General features: G+C 50.7%; 6 protein-coding genes across 6 annotated transcripts; 2 read left to right on the top strand and 4 right to left on the bottom strand.

Moving 5' to 3' along the window:
* Positions 1–545: 545 nt before the first annotated feature.
* N7489_006831 (flavin monoamine oxidase family protein) lies at positions 546–2244 on the bottom strand (the record flags this gene model as incomplete). The annotated part of the gene is made up of 4 exons (XM_056712581.1): positions 546–1510; positions 1573–1964; positions 2025–2062; positions 2119–2244. The coding sequence occupies 4 exons, from the start codon at positions 2242–2244 to the stop codon at positions 546–548; spliced, it is 1521 nt and encodes a 506-aa protein (XP_056566296.1).
* A 714-nt stretch (positions 2245–2958) lies between these two features.
* Positions 2959–3831, bottom strand: N7489_006830 (uncharacterized protein; the record flags this gene model as incomplete). The annotated part of the gene is made up of 1 exon (XM_056712580.1): positions 2959–3831. One exon carries the CDS (start codon positions 3829–3831, stop codon positions 2959–2961), a length of 873 nt encoding a protein of 290 aa, XP_056566295.1.
* An 868-nt stretch (positions 3832–4699) lies between these two features.
* Positions 4700–6714, bottom strand: N7489_006829 (T6SS phospholipase effector Tle1-like catalytic domain-containing protein; the record flags this gene model as incomplete). The annotated part of the gene is made up of 2 exons (XM_056712579.1): positions 4700–6538; positions 6589–6714. 2 exons carry the CDS (start codon positions 6712–6714, stop codon positions 4700–4702), a joined length of 1965 nt encoding a protein of 654 aa, XP_056566294.1.
* Positions 6715–9478: 2764 nt separating this feature from the next.
* Positions 9479–12953, top strand: N7489_006828 (peroxidase/cytochrome P450 family protein; the record flags this gene model as incomplete). Its single annotated transcript, XM_056712578.1, has 3 exons — positions 9479–9984; positions 10044–10285; positions 10345–12953. The coding sequence occupies 3 exons, from the start codon at positions 9479–9481 to the stop codon at positions 12951–12953; spliced, it is 3357 nt and encodes a 1118-aa protein (XP_056566293.1).
* A 1493-nt stretch (positions 12954–14446) lies between these two features.
* Positions 14447–15159, top strand: N7489_006827 (dynactin subunit 5; the record flags this gene model as incomplete). The annotated part of the gene is made up of 2 exons (XM_056712577.1): positions 14447–14488; positions 14587–15159. 2 exons carry the CDS (start codon positions 14447–14449, stop codon positions 15157–15159), a joined length of 615 nt encoding a protein of 204 aa, XP_056566292.1.
* Positions 15160–15342: 183 nt separating this feature from the next.
* On the bottom strand, positions 15343–17713 carry ccg9 (putative trehalose synthase (Ccg-9); the record flags this gene model as incomplete). The annotated part of the gene is made up of 6 exons (XM_056712576.1): positions 15343–16058; positions 16110–16219; positions 16279–16743; positions 16803–17078; positions 17134–17546; positions 17609–17713. The coding sequence occupies 6 exons, from the start codon at positions 17711–17713 to the stop codon at positions 15343–15345; spliced, it is 2085 nt and encodes a 694-aa protein (XP_056566291.1).
* Positions 17714–18153: the final 440 nt, after the last annotated feature.

The following is an 18153-nucleotide window of genomic DNA, read 5'->3' as shown; positions in this document are numbered from 1 at the left end:
CATTTCCTTTGTGATACTGATTTTCCTTTGTTCGGAGCCCTGATGTACTTTTTTATATTTATATATTGTTGTCTTCATGACGTGTGCTTGCAAGCGGTCATTGCCACTGTCACGTGAACCCTGTTCATGATATATCTTTTATTCGGGCCTGTTCATTTTCCCTTTCCCTGCATCTCTTATGCACATGGATTTACATGGTTCTTTGTCTTTCTTCGCCGGGGCTTTACTCGGTGGACTTGTCTTCGTGGCCTACCGTTGATGGGGTTTGACTGAACAAACGTGAAAAAGCTCCTGAGCAAGATACTAATCCTTGAATGAATCCAACGACCTGAAATACCTTACTTAAGTATGAATGAAGATCTTCGACTTACTGTGTCCATTGTATAATCGATACACGTCGTGGCTCTTTAGAAACAAACTAGGGTATCTACCAATCTATACCTCCAAGCTATAGTTCTTAAGAACCACCTGAATCCACAACGCCAATCAATGTCTAAATCTATCGATTCCTCACACAGCAAGAATATATGCAACCTCTGTTTAAATCAAGACACCTCTTCAGAAGGCAAAGAATCATCCTTCACCTCTACCCCACCATCCCCAATCCCAACCCCCCGACAAACCAACCTGGCAACCCTCTCCCCACTCCAAAATGCACCAGTTGTAGTCCCAAGCGCAACAAACGGCGCCGTATGCTCCCCAGCAAACCAAAGTCCCCTATCCGGACCAACCCCATCCCCAGACCTAATAACCTCAACATCCACATCCGCCTCCTGAACCCCAACCTGGAAATTACAATACGACCCATTCCCCGCAAAGACATCCTTCTGCCACTGTGTCGCAAGCAGCGCAACGGGCACACAATCCGGGTTCTCCGCGCTGTACCCAGGAAGCCGGGAGTAGAAGGGCTGCAGCGTTTGAATTAGGGATTCCCTGTATTCTAGCGATGAAGGCGCCATCCCCGAAAGACGGTTTATTATCTCCGCGCCGCCGTCGCCGTACGTGTAGAAGAGGAGGGTTGGATGGGCGTGTGGTTCTGGGAGTGAGGCGAGCGAGAGACATTCTTGGTTCCATTCTATGTTTGGGTGCGGGGTGTATGATGGTTCGAGGAATTGGGCGAAGACGGTGTTTCGGATTCGGGTTTTTGGTGAAGTGCTGGTTGTGTTGGTGTGCCAGAAGGCGCGCGGGAATGTCACGTAGACTTTTTCCAGTCGGCCGTAGGAGATGTTTTGGATTGCTTGTTCGAGACGGGGTGGGAGGGATGGACTGAATGCCGTGGTGTTTTGTTTGAGCCAGCCGAGTGGGCAGGTTATGACTACTTCGTCGAAGACGTAGTCTGTTCCTGTGGCTGTTGTTACGGTTACTTGGTGCTTTGTTTGGGATTGGTTGTTGCGAGGTAGTGCTTTGATGCCTGTGACGGGTTCGTTGAGGCGGATGTTGGCTTTTGCGGTGGCGGGTTTGGCGATGTGTTCTAGGATACGCTTGTATGTTGATGCCACGATGAAGTTGCCTGATGGATGATGTTAGAAAGTCTGATATGCAACCGGGGATGGCCTTGCTGAAGACACATACTCCCGTCAACGCATTCCTCCAGACGGAAGAATTTCAAGCTCTGCCTGTCGACTTGGTCGCCGACATATGCACCCCAGAGCCTACAGGCGTCCAGACAGAGCTGTTTCTCTTCATCTGAGAAGTTGGTTTGCTGGACTCGTTCGTGGAAGAAATCGAACAAACTTCTCTCGACGGGGATGCTTTCCCCATGGTCACTGCTGTATTTGAAGGCTTCTGCTATAGTAGTCCATACAAGGTCCTGGACCTTAGTGCCCACTTCGTCCGTGATCGGGTGGCCGTCCCGTGAGTAGGTGACATGCCTTCCACCCTCAGGATCGTATATGACAGTTCCTGTTTCTTCTGCTATGGTGCTGATTGGGTTCTCCCCCGCGCCATGAATCCAATTAGGGCCTCTAGATTGAGCATCAGCTGGTGTATACTTTCCACATCGTCATAGAGGGATAGGTACACACAGATCCACCACATGATCTCCAACTGTTGATTGGTGAACCTAAATAAAAAGTTAAAAAAGACTGCTGTTCTGCTCCGGGTAGAGGGAAGACATACTCTCCCACCAATACGATCTCTTGCTTCTAGGATTGTTACTCGGGCCCCGTTTTGAATGAGTATGTCGGCGCACCGGAGGCCTGAAATACCTGCGCCGACGATGCCTATATGCGGACTCGGAGCCATGCCGTTGTTCCGAAGACCAATCGGGGACACGAGATTGAGATTTGGGCAAGATGAGTAGACAAGGTGAATCTGGAAGTTTTGACGATCAAGTGGAGATTCTGGATGTCATTTGAGTACTGAGATGATTGGTTACCGTTATCCACTGGATACCCTTATCATTCCAACCTTGGAAGGTTCCAAGCCAGTTGCCAGCTACACCTATACGGGTGGTTATCATGGGTCTGCTCAGACTACTCGATTTAGCAAGGTAGATTATTTTGGGAAGGCCCAATTGCATTGAGAAAGTGATTCGGAAAGAGATCATATTGCGAATGCCGGGTCAAATAAAGGCACGGCAAAATCAGAAAAAGGACGGAGCTCAGTTATGACCAGCATAATAGATACAAAAAGAAACCATGCGCGTGGTCGAACCTGCTAAACCGCCAGAAGCGGGGACATGGTGAGATCACTGTCGCCGCCGCAGAATTCCATGCCGAAAGCGCTTTTGAAATGATAAAACAGGACTGCGAAGGATATGTACGGGCCGGAGGTAATGGAAGGGTATCAAGGAAAGTCAGAGAACCGAGCAAAGCGCCACTGAATAGAAAGGAAAGCCGATAAAGAAGTAGTGAAGATCAACTCCACTATGAGACAATGTGGGAGCACAGGGGCTGCTTGGTTGCAGTAGACAAGGCGCGGAGATCGCGGGGAAATCGTATGAGACTGGGAAACACTTCAATCTTCCCAGATGGTCTCCAGATCAAGGTCCTGCCTTCGCTCGGCACCACACACACTCCATCGCTTGCGCTTATCGCTCCGAGCTGCATATCCGCCCGATCCCCCGCGCATTGTAGTGAATGAGTTGGGCGCATCGGAGGCCCCGCGCCGTCGGCTGGCGATAGTGGCCGCGTCGGCTGCATCAGCCGCGGCTTTCAATTCCGCGATGCGATCCTCTTCTAGGGCCTCATTCTCGGCGTCAGGGATGTCGGGAATTGTTTCCAGGGATGAAATGCTGGGGCTTCGGGAGCGCAGGCTGGTTGGAGTAGAGGGGACGGAGATGGACGAAACGGATCCAGAGTGGCTGGGGTAAGATTCGTTGTATTTGGAGCCCAGAATTGGCGAGGAATGCAAGGAGGGGCTGGCGGGGGCCTGGAAAGGAAGGGGTGAAGTCGGACGCAGGCGACCGATGCGGGGGAAAGTCTGCGGCATCAAGATAGGAGAGGAGGTTGGCTGAGAAGGTGATTTGCGAGTCGTTTCTAATTCGGCGTTCTCGGAGATGGTTTCTGAGATGTTGAGAGAACCCATGCGGTCGATGTAATCGTCAGAGCGCATTTGTAAGGGATATCGTTTCGCGTCGACTGGTGCGCCACGGCCATTGACGAAGATATAACGACCTTGTGAGTCCAGGCCTGGGGAGGAATAAGCGCGCGTCATAGACGGCATACCCGGGATTCCAGCCAGTGATCGTGAGCGGAGATGCGATCGGGCCAAAGGGGATCGTGTCCGAGGTGGTGCCGGTGAAAAAGCAATCATGACGTCCTCCTTACCCTCGGGGGCAACCCCATTAGGTTCAGTTTCGTGAGGGCGCATCTCTTCTCGTGACTCCATGTGCAAAGGGTAAAGGGGGAAAAAAGGGGGAGGTGGGGTGAAGGTAAGTGAGCATTACCCTCGCATCATGGCATAGAGAAAAAAAGTAAAGGAGGGAAAGTCTTGGACCTGCCAACTAGAAGAAAAATGAATGGGAAAAATAAGGAAGGTCAAAGATGTGATAAGGGTGTGTGAACGGGCGTAACGGGTGCATGCCCGATCTTCATGGGATATATCCTAATTAAGCATAGGTCTAGATTGACAGAAAATTAAGATACTTGAATTAACTATATAGAAGACAAAAAAATAAGTAAAGTACCTATGTTCTTAAGAACAAGTAGGTAAGATGAAGCTATTCCCACTAGTCAATACGCAGACCTCCATGCTCATGCAATTCCAGGTGTTGGAGCCCTGCCGACCGTACAAATCTCCATATTAGATGACAATGAAGCTATTCCCATAGACGATAATGTATGACCAGGGACCAGACTTGAGTGATCTAAGATGCCATTGAGAGAGATCCCTGTATCCACATGGTAATCCATGGATATAGCATGGAGGAAACTAGTTTATGGTGAATGGCGCAGAGAGAATGGCTTTGATAGATCACTTTGCCACCGATTGTTCAATTTGACCAGCTCCCAACATTCGGTTTGTCTTTGCTACATCTACTATATGGATTTGAACTTGGAATATTACCAAGAAGTATCATTGAAGGCGATTTTGATGTCAACTGCAGGAATCTAGACAGCTCCAGATGATGTCAATCAGATACATATGTATATATAGCATTTGATATCCCCCCACATTACCTATTATAAAACAGTATAGAAAAGGCCAAGTCAACGGCATATAGACAAAAGAAAGAAAAAGGAATGACAGGTATATCTCAAGGCTTCGTCTTTTCCTCGCCCTCCTTGCACTTTGAGATCTTCTTACGGACGTAAGTCTCCCGCACCAAATCACCTTCATGCTTCAACACCACCCAATCACCCATACCACACTCCTCTGGAGCAACACGTATACCACGACCGCCACCACCAACAATCACATTACCAGGGCGGTATTTGGGATCCGCCTGCATGCGCCGGATAGCAGAAACGTGGATTTCAGCGTTGTCCGGAACATCCCGCACCTCACCACGAGGCAACGGCCAACTAATCGGCTTCCATGACCCATCCGGCTGCAGATCCATACGACGGAACGGCAACCATTCCATAATGCGCCACGTGATGACCGACATAGCAGGAATACCCTGGTTGAACATCAGACAGTCGTGTATCAGACCCTTCGTACTGGAGGTATGCAGCGCATGCCAGAAATCGCGACTCGCAGCGGAGCGCTCCTTATCATCAGGCATGGAGCGGAAGGCATCGTCGTTGTCGGCATGAGGCTCAACGCACCGACTTGGCCGCCGGATATTGATCTCTTCCCGGATGGGAGTATAGTCACCATCAAACTCCTCCAGACACTGGAACTGTTTCATCTTGCGTTCATCCAGCTCGAGCCCGGCCTTTTGCGCTTCCTGCGTCATCCACACCAGTGGCGCGTGGCTGAGCGCCCATGTCTCGCCGTCTGAGAGCTTCCAGCCACCGCCGATGTCTGCGTGGCAGCCCGGGAACCAGACCTCGTGGATGTCTTGGTCGTCTTCGTCTTCGTCGCTTGAATCGGCTTCCATGACGGGAATCTGCACTGAGAGGGTGTTGGAGTGCATGCTGTGGCAGGACTCTGCGCTTCGTACTGAGCGGGAATCGTCCGGCACTGCGAGCCTGCGTCGGGGAGAGCGTGCGCGATATGTATCGCGCGGCACTCTCCTGTTTTCGCTACTGGCGCGGGAGGTTGGTTGTGAAGCTTGGTGCGAGGCACGACGCCCGGTGTGGTAGTATGTCTCTCCGGTACTGGGCCCATGGGTGGGAACGTCGGATTCAGGCTCGGCTTTCTCTCCTTCGTGCTGTTCTTCCTCGGGGGTGCCATTGACCTGAATGGCAGGAACGTTGTCCGGGAGATCGTCCTGGGGCTTCTCTTTGTTGTCATGGTGGAAGAGATGTAGATGGTTCTTGGGGATATGGGGGCGGTGGTGGTGGTGTCTCTTCTTCTCCTTTGGACGCACCTCAGAGATCAAATCCTGACGGAACTTCGCGCGGCGCTCGTCAATACCCACAGCATGGCGAATCACCTTGGCCGAGCTGCGTGCTGTGTAAGGAAACTTGGTACGCTGCATCCACGCGGACTCAAAGCGTGGCACACTGTTGACGGTGTCGAAGAGCCCCATGAAACGGATACGCGAGATAGGGCGACTGAACGTTTCACGGAAGGCCTTCATGTATGCGAAGAGCTTCTCTTTCTCTATGCGGTCTTCTTCCGAGTCGTAGGATCGCTGCTGCCATTTGGCGAACGTCTTCCATGCAAAACGGACCAGCTCCTCGTTTCCTGCTTCGAGTAGACCGATATAGTCCAGCATCTCTGCCAGAAATCGCGCGATATACGAACCACGACTAAATCCGATGAAGAAGATCTCATCGCCAGGCGAATAGTATCGCATCAGGAACTTGTATCCACCCATGACATGCTCGTCAAAGGAAGATCCGACCGCCGAGTCCTTGGCCTTTTGATAGGCGGACTTGATACGCTGAATCCGACCATGGCTACTCAGCGACTTCGAAGTCACATATGTACCAATGCCCGGCTGGTAGTAATGATACTGGTGGCTTTTGCTGCGGTCAAGCATCTGCGATTCTTTAGCACTGGTTCAAAAGCTTGGCTCGCAGTCCCACTTACGCGAAAGATCTTGAGCACATTACTATCTGACTCGTCGCCGGCGAATTTGTTTCCGGTACCATCAAAACACAGCACAAACTGCTTCGGCGCGGCCGACGGACCTTGGTGTTCATACCCATAAGCCATGATGCCACGGAATACGCAGTCGGCCAGACAAAAATTGTACGGAACTTCAGGCACACCTGATAAGACCCGAAGGGGGCTATATACGAGAAGGGGGGGGGAAGGCTCAAAACTGGGATGACGCTTCCATGCAGCTGGACACAACTCGTATTACACGAATCAGCGCTCTACGCTGGGCCCGACACAGAAGGGGGTTGGCAGGATGATAATAAACAATCCACTCCGCTAGTCGATCACTGCAGGTTTGTGGAAAGTATACGTCAAATCGGAGCGGGCTGACGGGCGGGTCTTCGACTTGGCACATTCTCATCATAACCTGAGCCGTTCTGGTTTACTTTTCCAAGGTTGGGATTATTTTATATAAACGATCACTGACTTGCGTGCAGGTGCAGGTTACAGGAAGCCCTACTTCGTGCTAACGGGGGTGTACAACATATTCTACCCAATGAAGCCCTACTACGTTCTAACGGGAGGTGCGTTCTATCCAATGGAGACGCGCCGGCAATTATTGCTGGATATGCGGGTTTGTTGTGAACAGGGCTGAACCTGACTCGAGAACTTCTGCACGAGGGAGGCGGGTTGCGCGGCCCGGACCTGGGAAGCGCGAATTTGGAATTCTCTCAAGATGGAGCTGAACAGAGACCAAAGAGAGACGTGCGGATCTTTGCTACTCCATACACGAGTTATCATTGGCCCTATGAGGGTTTGGAAGGAGAGGATGCGAGGTGGTGTTCGGGACATTATTGCCGATCATTCTCCATACGGCTTATTTGGTAATGATTCAGGAGGTGTAAGGGGTATGAGGGGGCGTTCCTACTGAGCGTGTTCTCCGGCGGATCGGTTCGGTGTTGAGCGATCGGATCTATATTTGGCGCTAGATTGCGAAAGGATGTATCGATACCTACACATTGGTTCATAGTGCTGCACGGGCCTGGGACATGACCCACTGGTGGATCTGTTTTTGCTGTCAAGTTTTCTTCTTTAAGATTAAGACTATAGAAAGTATTTCGAGGTGTCATTGCTCAGGTGGGATTACAATGATCACCTGTAATAAAACTTAGAACCTCATCACATACTGCATGACCAAAAATATGGAAATTTACAAGCCATCCACGTAAAATTGTTCCGAGCTGAAAGGGATTGTCGATACCCGAAATGGAAGGGAAGAAGAGTGGGACTTCCAATCTTTTTCTTCATATTTTTTTTTTTCATATCCCGAAAAAAGGAAGCCAATGGATTATTCGGATTTACGACTGAACAAGGGATTGTATATCGGCTACGGAGTACTCCGTACGGAGCATGGAGTGACCTTAAGAGAACCAGGTTTATGCATAGATTATCCATTCATGGGTAGGTATCCGGGAGCGGCCTAAGCCATGGTCGACCCGTGGTTCGTCCTAAGGTTAACTATGAGATTGAAATATTAAAGGAAACCTTGGAACACTCCTACGGAGTACTTCCTATGGAGTATCTTGGTCATCTATCATCTTTGCTTTTTCAAAAGAAAGGGGGATCTCTCATTTTCGCGTGGAAACTCCCATTTTGCCGAGGAAAGACGCCACGAGGATCGGTAGACGAAAATTAAGACCCTGAAAGTGGATGCTCTGAGATGGGTCAGATTCTGAACCATTCGCGATGACTGGCAGATTCAGCTGCCAATGACAGACGGCACAATATGGTTCGTGCAGGTCGGTGGCCCGTTCACCACTTAAAATCCATAGTAAGTGGGTGAACAGGTGGGCCTGTGCCGATCAAAACAAAAGAAAAAGAAGAAAGAAGAAAGAAAAAAAAAAGAGGTTTCTTTCCAAGATAATTTCAAGGACAACTTCTGCTTCTATCACATTAGAGCCTTTCCTTGCGTCCCAACTCCTACCGAGTTCGGGGTATGGAGGAGTACTACCTCATGTCCTACACAACTTAACCTTAATTGGGGCAAATCATGCAATAAAAGCATGACAGCGCACCCCCAGCCAGCCACCGAGTATATTGAAATTCTTTTTCGAGGATGTACTCCGTACTCTTGTAGCGAAATCCCGAACATCCTCCCCCCCACTTTATGTTAGTTCGATCTTGAGATCCCTTTGCAGTTCTGTAGGGAGTACAGAGTACGGAGCACGGGGTCCCTCGTATAAATACAAAATGTACACCGCTGATTGTATTCTCACAGTCATTGGCCAATATCCGCTCTTCCGGGGCTGGCGATGTATAGATCCAGATTTGGATTTGCTTTTCAGCTCAACTCCTGGTTATCTCATGCATGTCACAACCTTGGCCATATCATATTATCTTGAATCATGTCGCTCCAACCTGGCATTGTATTCGGGTATTCCGTATACATACTAGAAGATATGCCCCCTTTTCTCAGGTATCCAAGGTCATAAATGATGATCAATTACTACATCTAGACACCTCATCGTCAAGAGTCCACTAGTACTCCGTATAGAGACTCCACTTGGGAATTGAGCTTTTACCATGCGGGGCTGGGATATTTGTTACAGAGACTAGGTTCAAGCCTGAGAAGAGATCGGCCTAATGCTCTCCATCAAATCAATGCCGCAGTCAATCAGCTATTGGTGATAGCAAATCCGCCACCTTTGGGACGCTCCACAGTCCTGCAGCTGACTTGCGTCGCCCGTACAGCTCGTTTTAAACAGCGCCGTCGAGCTTCTGATTTATTTCCCCCTGATCTGGCCCTTGCTAGCCACTTTGTGTTCCTTCTTTTAACTTCCTTTCTCCTCTTGACTTGTCTGTGTCATCATTCTTCACAATGTTGAAGAGATTCTCCACTCAGTTCAAGCGGTCCAAGGACTCCAAAGACCCCAAGGAGTCCAATGGTGATGCCGAGCCTAAGAGCACAGACAAGAGCAGCAAGCGCGCCTCTAAGGTCTCGCCATCTCCGAAGTCCACTCATAAGGAGGAGAACCATGTCGTGAAGCGTTCTGAGGTGGTTGCTGTATTCGACAAGTATGCGCAAGCAATTCATGCTTCGCAGGAGCCTCTGCCCAACCAAACCAGTGATGGCGCCTACTTGAAGCACGACAAGTCATCCGGTCTCATCAATGACATCAAGGCGCTGGGATTCCGCGATGTCGGCACTGTCAAAGACCTGATTGCGAGCAAAGCCTCCGGCGGAATTATTGACGACAAGACCTATTTGATGGAGCGCATAATCCAGATGGTCGCGGACTTGCCCGGTAACTCCAAGAACCGCACCGACCTCACCGGTTTATTCCTGGATGACCTCTGGAACTCAATTCCTCACCCGCCTCTCTCGTGAGAAATCCCCAATTGGAGACTACTGTTTTGCAATTGCGCGCTAACGCTGTGAATAGTTACATGGGAGATGATTACAAGTATCGCTCGGCCGACGGCTCAAATAACAACCCTACTCTGCCGTGGCTGGGAGCTGCTAATACCCCATACTGCCGCACCATTGCTCCCCTGACCATCCAGCCCAGCGGATTGCCCGACGCCGGTCTGATCTTTGATACCCTCTATGCCCGTCAGGAGTTCACCCCGCACCCCAACAAGGTCTCCAGTGTTTTCTTCGACTGGGCCTCTCTGATCATTCACGGTAAGTCAGTTCCATGGAAAGTCACGATCCAGGCGCTAATGTGCTGGTTTCACACATAGATATCTTCCAGACCGACTACAGCCAACAGCACCTGAACCAGACCTCTGCTTACCTTGACTTGTCCATTCTGTACGGAGATGTCAAGGAACAACAGGATAAGATCCGTTCCCACGAAAACGGAAAGCTGAAGCCCGATTGCTTCTCCGAAGGTCGTCTGCAGGCCCTTCCTCCTGCCTGCGGTGTTCTGCTGGTTATGCTGAACCGTTTCCATAACCACATTGTTACCCAGCTGGCTGCCATCAACGAGAATGGTCGCTTCAGCACACCCCGCCCTGGTCTGTCCGAGGAGGAGACCAAGGCTGCCTGGGCCAAGCGTGATGAGGACCTGTTCCAGACCGGTCGTCTTATCACCTGTGGTCTCTACATCAACATCACTCTGTATGATTACCTGCGCACCATTGTTAACTTGAACCGCACCAACTCCACCTGGTGTTTGGATCCCCGTGCGCAGGCTGAGAAGGCCGACGCCACTCCTTCCGGTCTCGGAAACCAGTGCTCTGTCGAGTTTAACTTGGCCTACCGTTGGCACTCGACCATCAGTCAGGGTGACGAGAAGTGGATTGAGCAGATCTATTACGACCTTATGGGCAAGCCTGCTGAGCAGGTCAGCATGCCTGAGCTACTGATGGGTATGAAGAAGGTTAAGGGTATGCTTGAGGCTGACCCTGCCAAGCGTACCTTCGGCCACCTGCAGCGTAATGCGGATGGATACTTCGATGACGGAGAGCTTGTCAACATTCTGACTCGCGCTACCGAGGATGTGGCCAGCTCTTTCGGTCCCCGAAACGTACCCAAGGCCATGCGCTCTATCGAGATCCTCGGAATCGAGGCTTCGCGTAGATGGAACGTGGGTTCTCTCAATGAGTTCCGTAAGCACTTCGGCCTGAAGCCTTACGAGACTTTCGAAGACGTCAACTCCAACCCCGAGATCGCTAATACTCTCCGTCACCTCTACGAGCACCCCGATTACATTGAGCTGTACCCCGGTATCGTCTCCGAGGAGGCTAAGGAGCCCATGATCCCTGGTGTCGGTATCGCCCCGACCTACACCATCTCCCGTGCTGTGCTGTCGGATGCCGTCGCCCTTGTTCGTGGTGACCGTCACTACACTATTGACTACAACCCCCGTAACCTGACCAACTGGGGTTACAATGAGTGCCGTTACGACCTCAACATCAACCAGGGCTGTATCTTCTATAAGCTGGCCACGCGCGCCTTCCCCAACCACTACAAGCCTGACTCCATCTACGCCCACTACCCTATGACCATCCCCAGCGAGAACCGCAACATCATGAAGGATCTGGGCCGTGAGCAGGATTACTCCTGGGACAAACCCGCCTTCATGGAGCCTCGTGTCAACCTGACCTCCCACCAGAATGCCAAGCTGCTCCTCGAGAACCAGAAGGACTTCCGTCCCAGCTGGGCCCGCTCCATGTCTGAACTCTTCGGCAAGGGCGAGTTCGATACGAAGCAGCGCGAGGCTATCGGCAAGGCTCTCAACACCGAGGAGTTCCCCAAGCTCGTCAAGAGCTTCTACGAAGATATCACTGAGCGCTTGATTGCTGAGAAGGGTGGCCAGTTGGGCAAGATCAACCAGATCGATATCACTCGTGATGTCGGTAACCTGGCCCACGTCCACTTCGCCTCTACTATCTTCGGCGTTCCCCTGAAGACCGAGGATAACCCGCGGGGACTCTTCACCGAGCACGAGATGTACATGATCCTTTCCACCATCTTCTCCGCGCTCTTCTTCGACGTCGACGCTCCTCGCTCGTACGCTCTGAACCGCGCCGCCTCCGCCGTCTCCACCCAGCTCGGTCAGGTCGTCGAGGCCACTGTCAAGGCGGACACCAACAGCGGTCTCTTCGCCGGCATCATGGACAACTTCCGTCCCCATGACAACGCTCTCCGGGAGTTCGGAACAGAAGCTATCCGCCGCATGAAGGAGGCAGGCTCCAGCGCCTCTGACATTACCTGGTCCGCTATTGTCCCGACAATCGTCGGCCTTGTCCCCAACCAGGCTCAGGTCTTCACCCAGATCATCGAGTTCTACACCGCGCCCGAGAACAACGCCCACCTGGCTGAGATCAACCGCTTCGCCAAGACCGATTCCGCCGAATCGGACGAGAAGCTGTACCGCTACTGCCTGGAGGCCATTCGTCTGAACGGCACCTTCGGCGCCTTCCGCGAGGCCAAGGAAACCGTCACCGTCGAGGAAGACGGCAAGACCTACACCGTCCAGCCCGGGCAGCAGGTCTTCGCCTCCTTTGACCAGGCCAACCACGACCCCAGCGTCTTCCCCGAGCCCAATGAGGTCAACCTTGACCGCCCTCTTGACTCGTATATCAACCACGGCCAGGGTCCCACCACCGGCTTCGGCGAGCAGGTCACTAAGATTGCGCTCATTGCTATGCTGCGTGTCGTCGGTCGTTTGCAGGGTCTCCGTCGTGCTCCTGGTGCCCAGGGCCAGCTTAAGAAGATTCCCCAGGAGGGTGGCTACCAAGTTTACCTCCGCGGTGACGGAACTGCCTACTGTCCCTTCCCGATGTCGCTTAAGCTGCACTGGGATGGTCCATTCGAGCAAAAGAAGAAGGTTACATCTTCCTGAGTGTCTCTTTCCGAATTCGTTAGTTGAGGCTCCTTATATGAAGCTGCGGACATGTCATGTTATGGGAGGTAATTAATTTTGGGTCGGCTATGATTCTATGCCTTTGTTGACGTTTTGTTTTCGACGACTGTTGGTTGTCAGGATATCCTCGAATTGTTGAAGTTTATTTATAACAGTGTAGTGTATAGTTCATGATTATTTCTCTGAGTTCATTTTCCCATTTGGTAGAGACAATATCAAAAAGTTCAAGCAACGTTAAGATCATTGGAAAGAAATCTAGCCATTTTTCATAGAGAACCGCATTAAAATCACTATTTACAAATAACTCCCACGACTATCCATATACCATACATATGTATTCAGTTACCATTCTTGCTTCATGTTCAGCCTCAGCTAAATCCCTTGCTTTTTGAGCCTATGCTTCATCATCCAATTCCTTGGCATGTTTTGCCTGTTGGCGCTGCCGCTTTCTAGAATCAATATCCCGCCTTTTTGTTATCATCCGATTTGCACGGGTAGGACCGAGTACTGAATTAGATGCCCCAAGAATCGACTTCCTGTTTCTCGGCTCATTCCTGGCTTCTTCGTGGAATTGAGACTTCTTTAAAGACTCCTTCACCAAATCGAACTGTTGAGACAAATATGAATTTGCATCCATACTACGCTGGATATGCCGTTTCACTTGCTGATTTAGATTTTTCAGATTTTCCAGATCCTTAATAAGTTTAGCATTAAGCTTATTAACCCGAGCGACAGTATCTGGCGGCGAATTGGTGGCTGAGCTCGATATATCTGGCGGGGGTGAGGGTGTGAAGATGCGAGGAGGAGCACCCTCACTCTCGCTTTCCAATCTGGCTTTTTCGGCTGGCTTTAGGCTGACGAATGGGATGTCTGGGGGAGGCGCTTGATGAAGCGGTATACCCAGTTACGGCCAACCTGCCGATCGGATCCAGCATCTTTTAAAAGCCGGTTTGCAGAGCGCTCAATGAGCTCTGGTGTGTTTAAAGTATGTGAATCCCGTAGTGCGTAAACCCAGGATACCAATGCTTTTTCCTGCATTGGATTTAATGCCTTGTTAGGTTGGATACGCGTCGTATGAGGTTGGTGGCCAGCGACGCGACTACGTAGCCGGCCCCGTGTAATCCCGAATTCCCGCGCCAATTTAGCTAAATTAGGTTTATCGCTCTGGTTGTAGGCAGTTAATGCCCGCTGGGTTCGTATTTCAACATCTTCAATTTGATCCGACATGGTGGGGTGGTGTAAAAAGAATAGTAAATGGTTGAGAGATGGAAAAAGGGTGAAATGCTGAGAAAGGGTTAAATGCTGGGGCGCACCAATAGTTAGTTACTACCTAGGTAGGCAGTTAGGTGTTACATACACCGCCTTGGGACTAGGTATATTGCCGTATATACCAGGGTCGAACTATATTTGTTGCAACCCCAACCTCACAATTGCAGCATTACACAACGGGAAACCCCTCAATACTCTTCAAAATGCCTCCACCAAAGGCAGCAAAGGGCGAATACATCGAGACCGTAAGCAACACCCCGTTCTTACCCTGTCAATTCCCACCACCCAACCTCCCAACCCAATCCAAAACAGAAGAACCCCAACCTAACCCACCACAAAACAGGACACAGGAAATAAAATCTCCCGACGGTCACAAATCCATGGTACACAACACATTATCCTCGGCGGCAAGACGGTAATCCAAGCCGAAGCCGTAATCCGTGGCGACCTATTCCGCACGGCAACACTCCCCACCGATCCAAACAATGCTTCCGCAGCAGCAGCCCCGAACCCCAGCACGCCCAGCGTGGCGATAACAGTCGGGCGATACAGCTACATTTCTAAGAGCGCGATCCTGCGCCCGCCCAGCCGGCTACACCGCGGCATACACTCGTTCTACCCGCTCAAGATCGGCGACCATGTTTTTGTCGGCGAGGGCGCTGTTGTTGAGGCTGCGTCGCTGGGGAATCATGTTCACGTTGGGAAGGGAGCTGCTGTAGGCAGTATGGCTATCATTAAAGATTACGCTTATGTGCTTGATGGCGCGGTTGTTCCGCCTGGTATGGTTGTGCCGAGCTGGTGTATTGTTGGTGGCAGGCCGGCGAGGATTGTCGGGGAGGTTGGGGAGGGATATGGTGTTGAGGGGGCTGAGGGGGGTATGGCTAGAGAGAGGTATCGGGTTGTTGGAAGGACTTGAGAGGTTCGTGGGTTTCGGCTTTGGTTTCTTTTACTGGTTTTATGATACCCCTGCTACTTTTAATGTTATTTGCGTTTTGATGTCGATTTGCATACAAATTGAGTATTGCCTGTCGCACGGTTCAGGTTTTGTCTGTATGTACAAACTGCTAATGATTGAAGGAGAGCCAAACGAAAAGTACAATTAGCCCATCTGCTCCACCTTGACTGCACGTTTGAGCCGTAGCTCGTCCTCTTTGTTCGGGACACCGAGCTCTTCAAACGCCATGTCATCGATCCAACGTTCATTGGGTCTAACAGGCTCGCTACGCGACAACTTGGAAGCGAGATAGAGCCAGTCGAGAGCATTCCCCACTGTACTCACTTCATCACTTACATTATGGATGCCGTACTCCGACATGCGGGCGTACAGATCGTGATCCGTCCAGAGCTCAAACAAGCGCTGGGCCACAGCATCTGTATCGCCAATATCAACCAGGAACCCGTTCTTCCCGTGCGTTACCTGTAGCGGGATGCCGCCGGCACGCGTGGCGATGACTGGTTTGCCTTTGTGGATTGCTTCGGAGACTTTCACCTCGAAACCTTCGGATGTAGACAGTTGCAGTGCGATAGTCGCCTTGGATAGAATGGCGTTCAGGACTTGGTCGCTGGGCCGCACCCGCATCGCGCAGATGAGGTGGCGGATATGTGGGACTTTCGTTTCCAGGTACTCGATTATCTCGTCGTAGATGTGCCCTCCATCCGGATCATCCACTGACCCGTGTCCGCAGATCAGTAGCTTGGGAGGGACCGTATTAGGTGCTTCGGCGACTAGTTTGTTGTGGAATTTCTCGTAGGAAACCAACACATCCTCGATACCCTTTGATGGGTCGAACCGTGCGATCTGGACGATATATGAATCTATTCTGTGTTAGTTTCACTGAGGAATCTGATCCTGGTTCTTCTACTAACCCTCGGGCCATTGGATAGTTGGCATGTCCGCATTGCGACAGCCTGAGTTGAAGATGCGGCCATAGTGTGCGATGTCCCAGTCCCGCATAGACTTGTTCAGCCCATCCAACCTATGTCCCGGTCAGTGAGACGAAGATGAAACCAGATTATCAGACTTCTCAGCTCTTACCAGTCAGTTGCTGCAGGCATGTAGCCTACTATCTCCGGAGGCACATTCCGGGGCACAAAGGCGCTCACAGGGTGACTGATAAATAAGTCGGCATGTTTAATATTATCCCATAGGTATTCCCAGGCCTCCGCCTGCGGGGATTCAGGTATCGCAACCAGGTCACTTCGAATATGGATGTGGCTTCGAAAGATGACTGGTCGATGCGGTGCTAGTTTCTTTGCGATGGGAATGAGGCCTGGCATCTGAGGATCGTCGACGACTACAACATCTGCACCTCCCTCGGATGGTGCAAGCAAAGGCCCACCTGGTCGGCTCCAATAGCGCCTGGCATTCTCCTCAATCCACTCCTGCAGGAGCTTCTTGTTCTCTGGTGTTAAGCGCTCGCCTGGACGGGCAACACCTTGCAGGATATTGTGGTTTGTTTTGGTTACCCTGAAGACTTCCGGCCGTGGCTTCGGGACGTACCTGCGAGAATTACATTAGTGCTTATTCTTGCCATGATATAGATACAGGAACAGACACACCATTTTATGTTGGTGCCTAGACAATTTGAAAATCGCAAAAGAGCATGCCGCATCAAAGCCACACCACCACCCTGAGGCGTGGCACTGAAAAATGCGATTTTGACATTGCGTTCTTTCAAATCGGTGGCATAATGTTGTGATGCTGACCATGTTCTATCCGAGACGGTACTCTGGAAATCACTCAGGTCCGCAAGTCGCACATGGTAAGCTGTGTCCACTTCCACAAGCCCGAGAAAGCCGACTTGTAGCAGCGGCGTGTTTTCTGGCCCAAATAACCTGCATTTGATTAGACTCAATGACTCCTTCATGATATCAAACGGGCCCAACCAACCTGACACCTTTTCGTGCCATAGACTCAGCCTGTTCATCGATGGTTTTCTCATCCCATCCACCAGATTTCGAGGCGCTGTCCTCGGTAGGCTGTTCGACACTAACTCTATCTATTAGAGTTACGTTCGACAGGACCAATGGGACGATATCGAGCTCCGCCCAAAGGCGAGGACACAGTCGAGGGCAGTGCTTTGCAACATGCTCAGGCATTGATATCCCAACAATTTTCTCTAGATGGTTCTCGGAATACTTCTGCAGCTCGGAAATGACGAAATCGGTGGCCTCCTCTGCGGACACTTTGTTTGGGAACTGCTTCTCGATGAAGTCTAGTAAGTATGTAGCGTCGCGGATTGCGATTGCTATAGTTGGTGTAAAGTGATCTTGAAAGTCGCTGGAGATACCGGCGTAGATAGACTAGTATTCCTGTTAGTATTGTCAAGGAGTGGCTTTTGCTGCTACTTCAGAGAGGTTCATACATCTGACGGCGGCCCTATCCAAGCGTTGCGCTCGTACTGTAGCGACAGTCGACGCTGCTGCGTGACTGAGGCATGGCGTTCGAAGCTGTGTTCTTCGCCGGGCATGATTCTTAGAAATCTCAACTCATTGGAGTTATCCAAGAAACGGAATCAAAGAAAAAAGGTGCTATCAGCTATCAGGTATGTATGGTATGAGAACCAAGAGAGTGACTTCACGTCATGACGTAACGACAATTTTCACACGTGGACTAGCTCTTAATGGGCGTCTTAAGGACCCTGCTTCAAAATTATGTAATGCCGTATGTCAACAACACACTAACTACCTACATTGTATGTAACTATATATAGTAGAAATGTAAGTGTCATTGAGTAAAGTTCTATACAAGAGGTGCCCAGGTGACATGCTACACTATATACAAACGGATAATATTTCCTCCGGTGCCTTAGATGATCCTCAGGAGGAAAGGCCACAACCTGGGCAACCATGGTTCCAAGCTTGCAATTTGATGACATTGGCAAAGTATTTTGATAGATATGTCAAGTTC

The sequence above is a fragment of the Penicillium chrysogenum genome, assembly GCF_028827035.1.
Source record: "Penicillium chrysogenum strain IBT 35668 chromosome Unknown utg000004l_segment0_segment0, whole genome shotgun sequence".
NCBI classification, from domain to species: domain Eukaryota; kingdom Fungi; phylum Ascomycota; class Eurotiomycetes; order Eurotiales; family Aspergillaceae; genus Penicillium; species Penicillium chrysogenum.
This window is presented reverse-complemented; position numbering and strand designations above follow the sequence as displayed.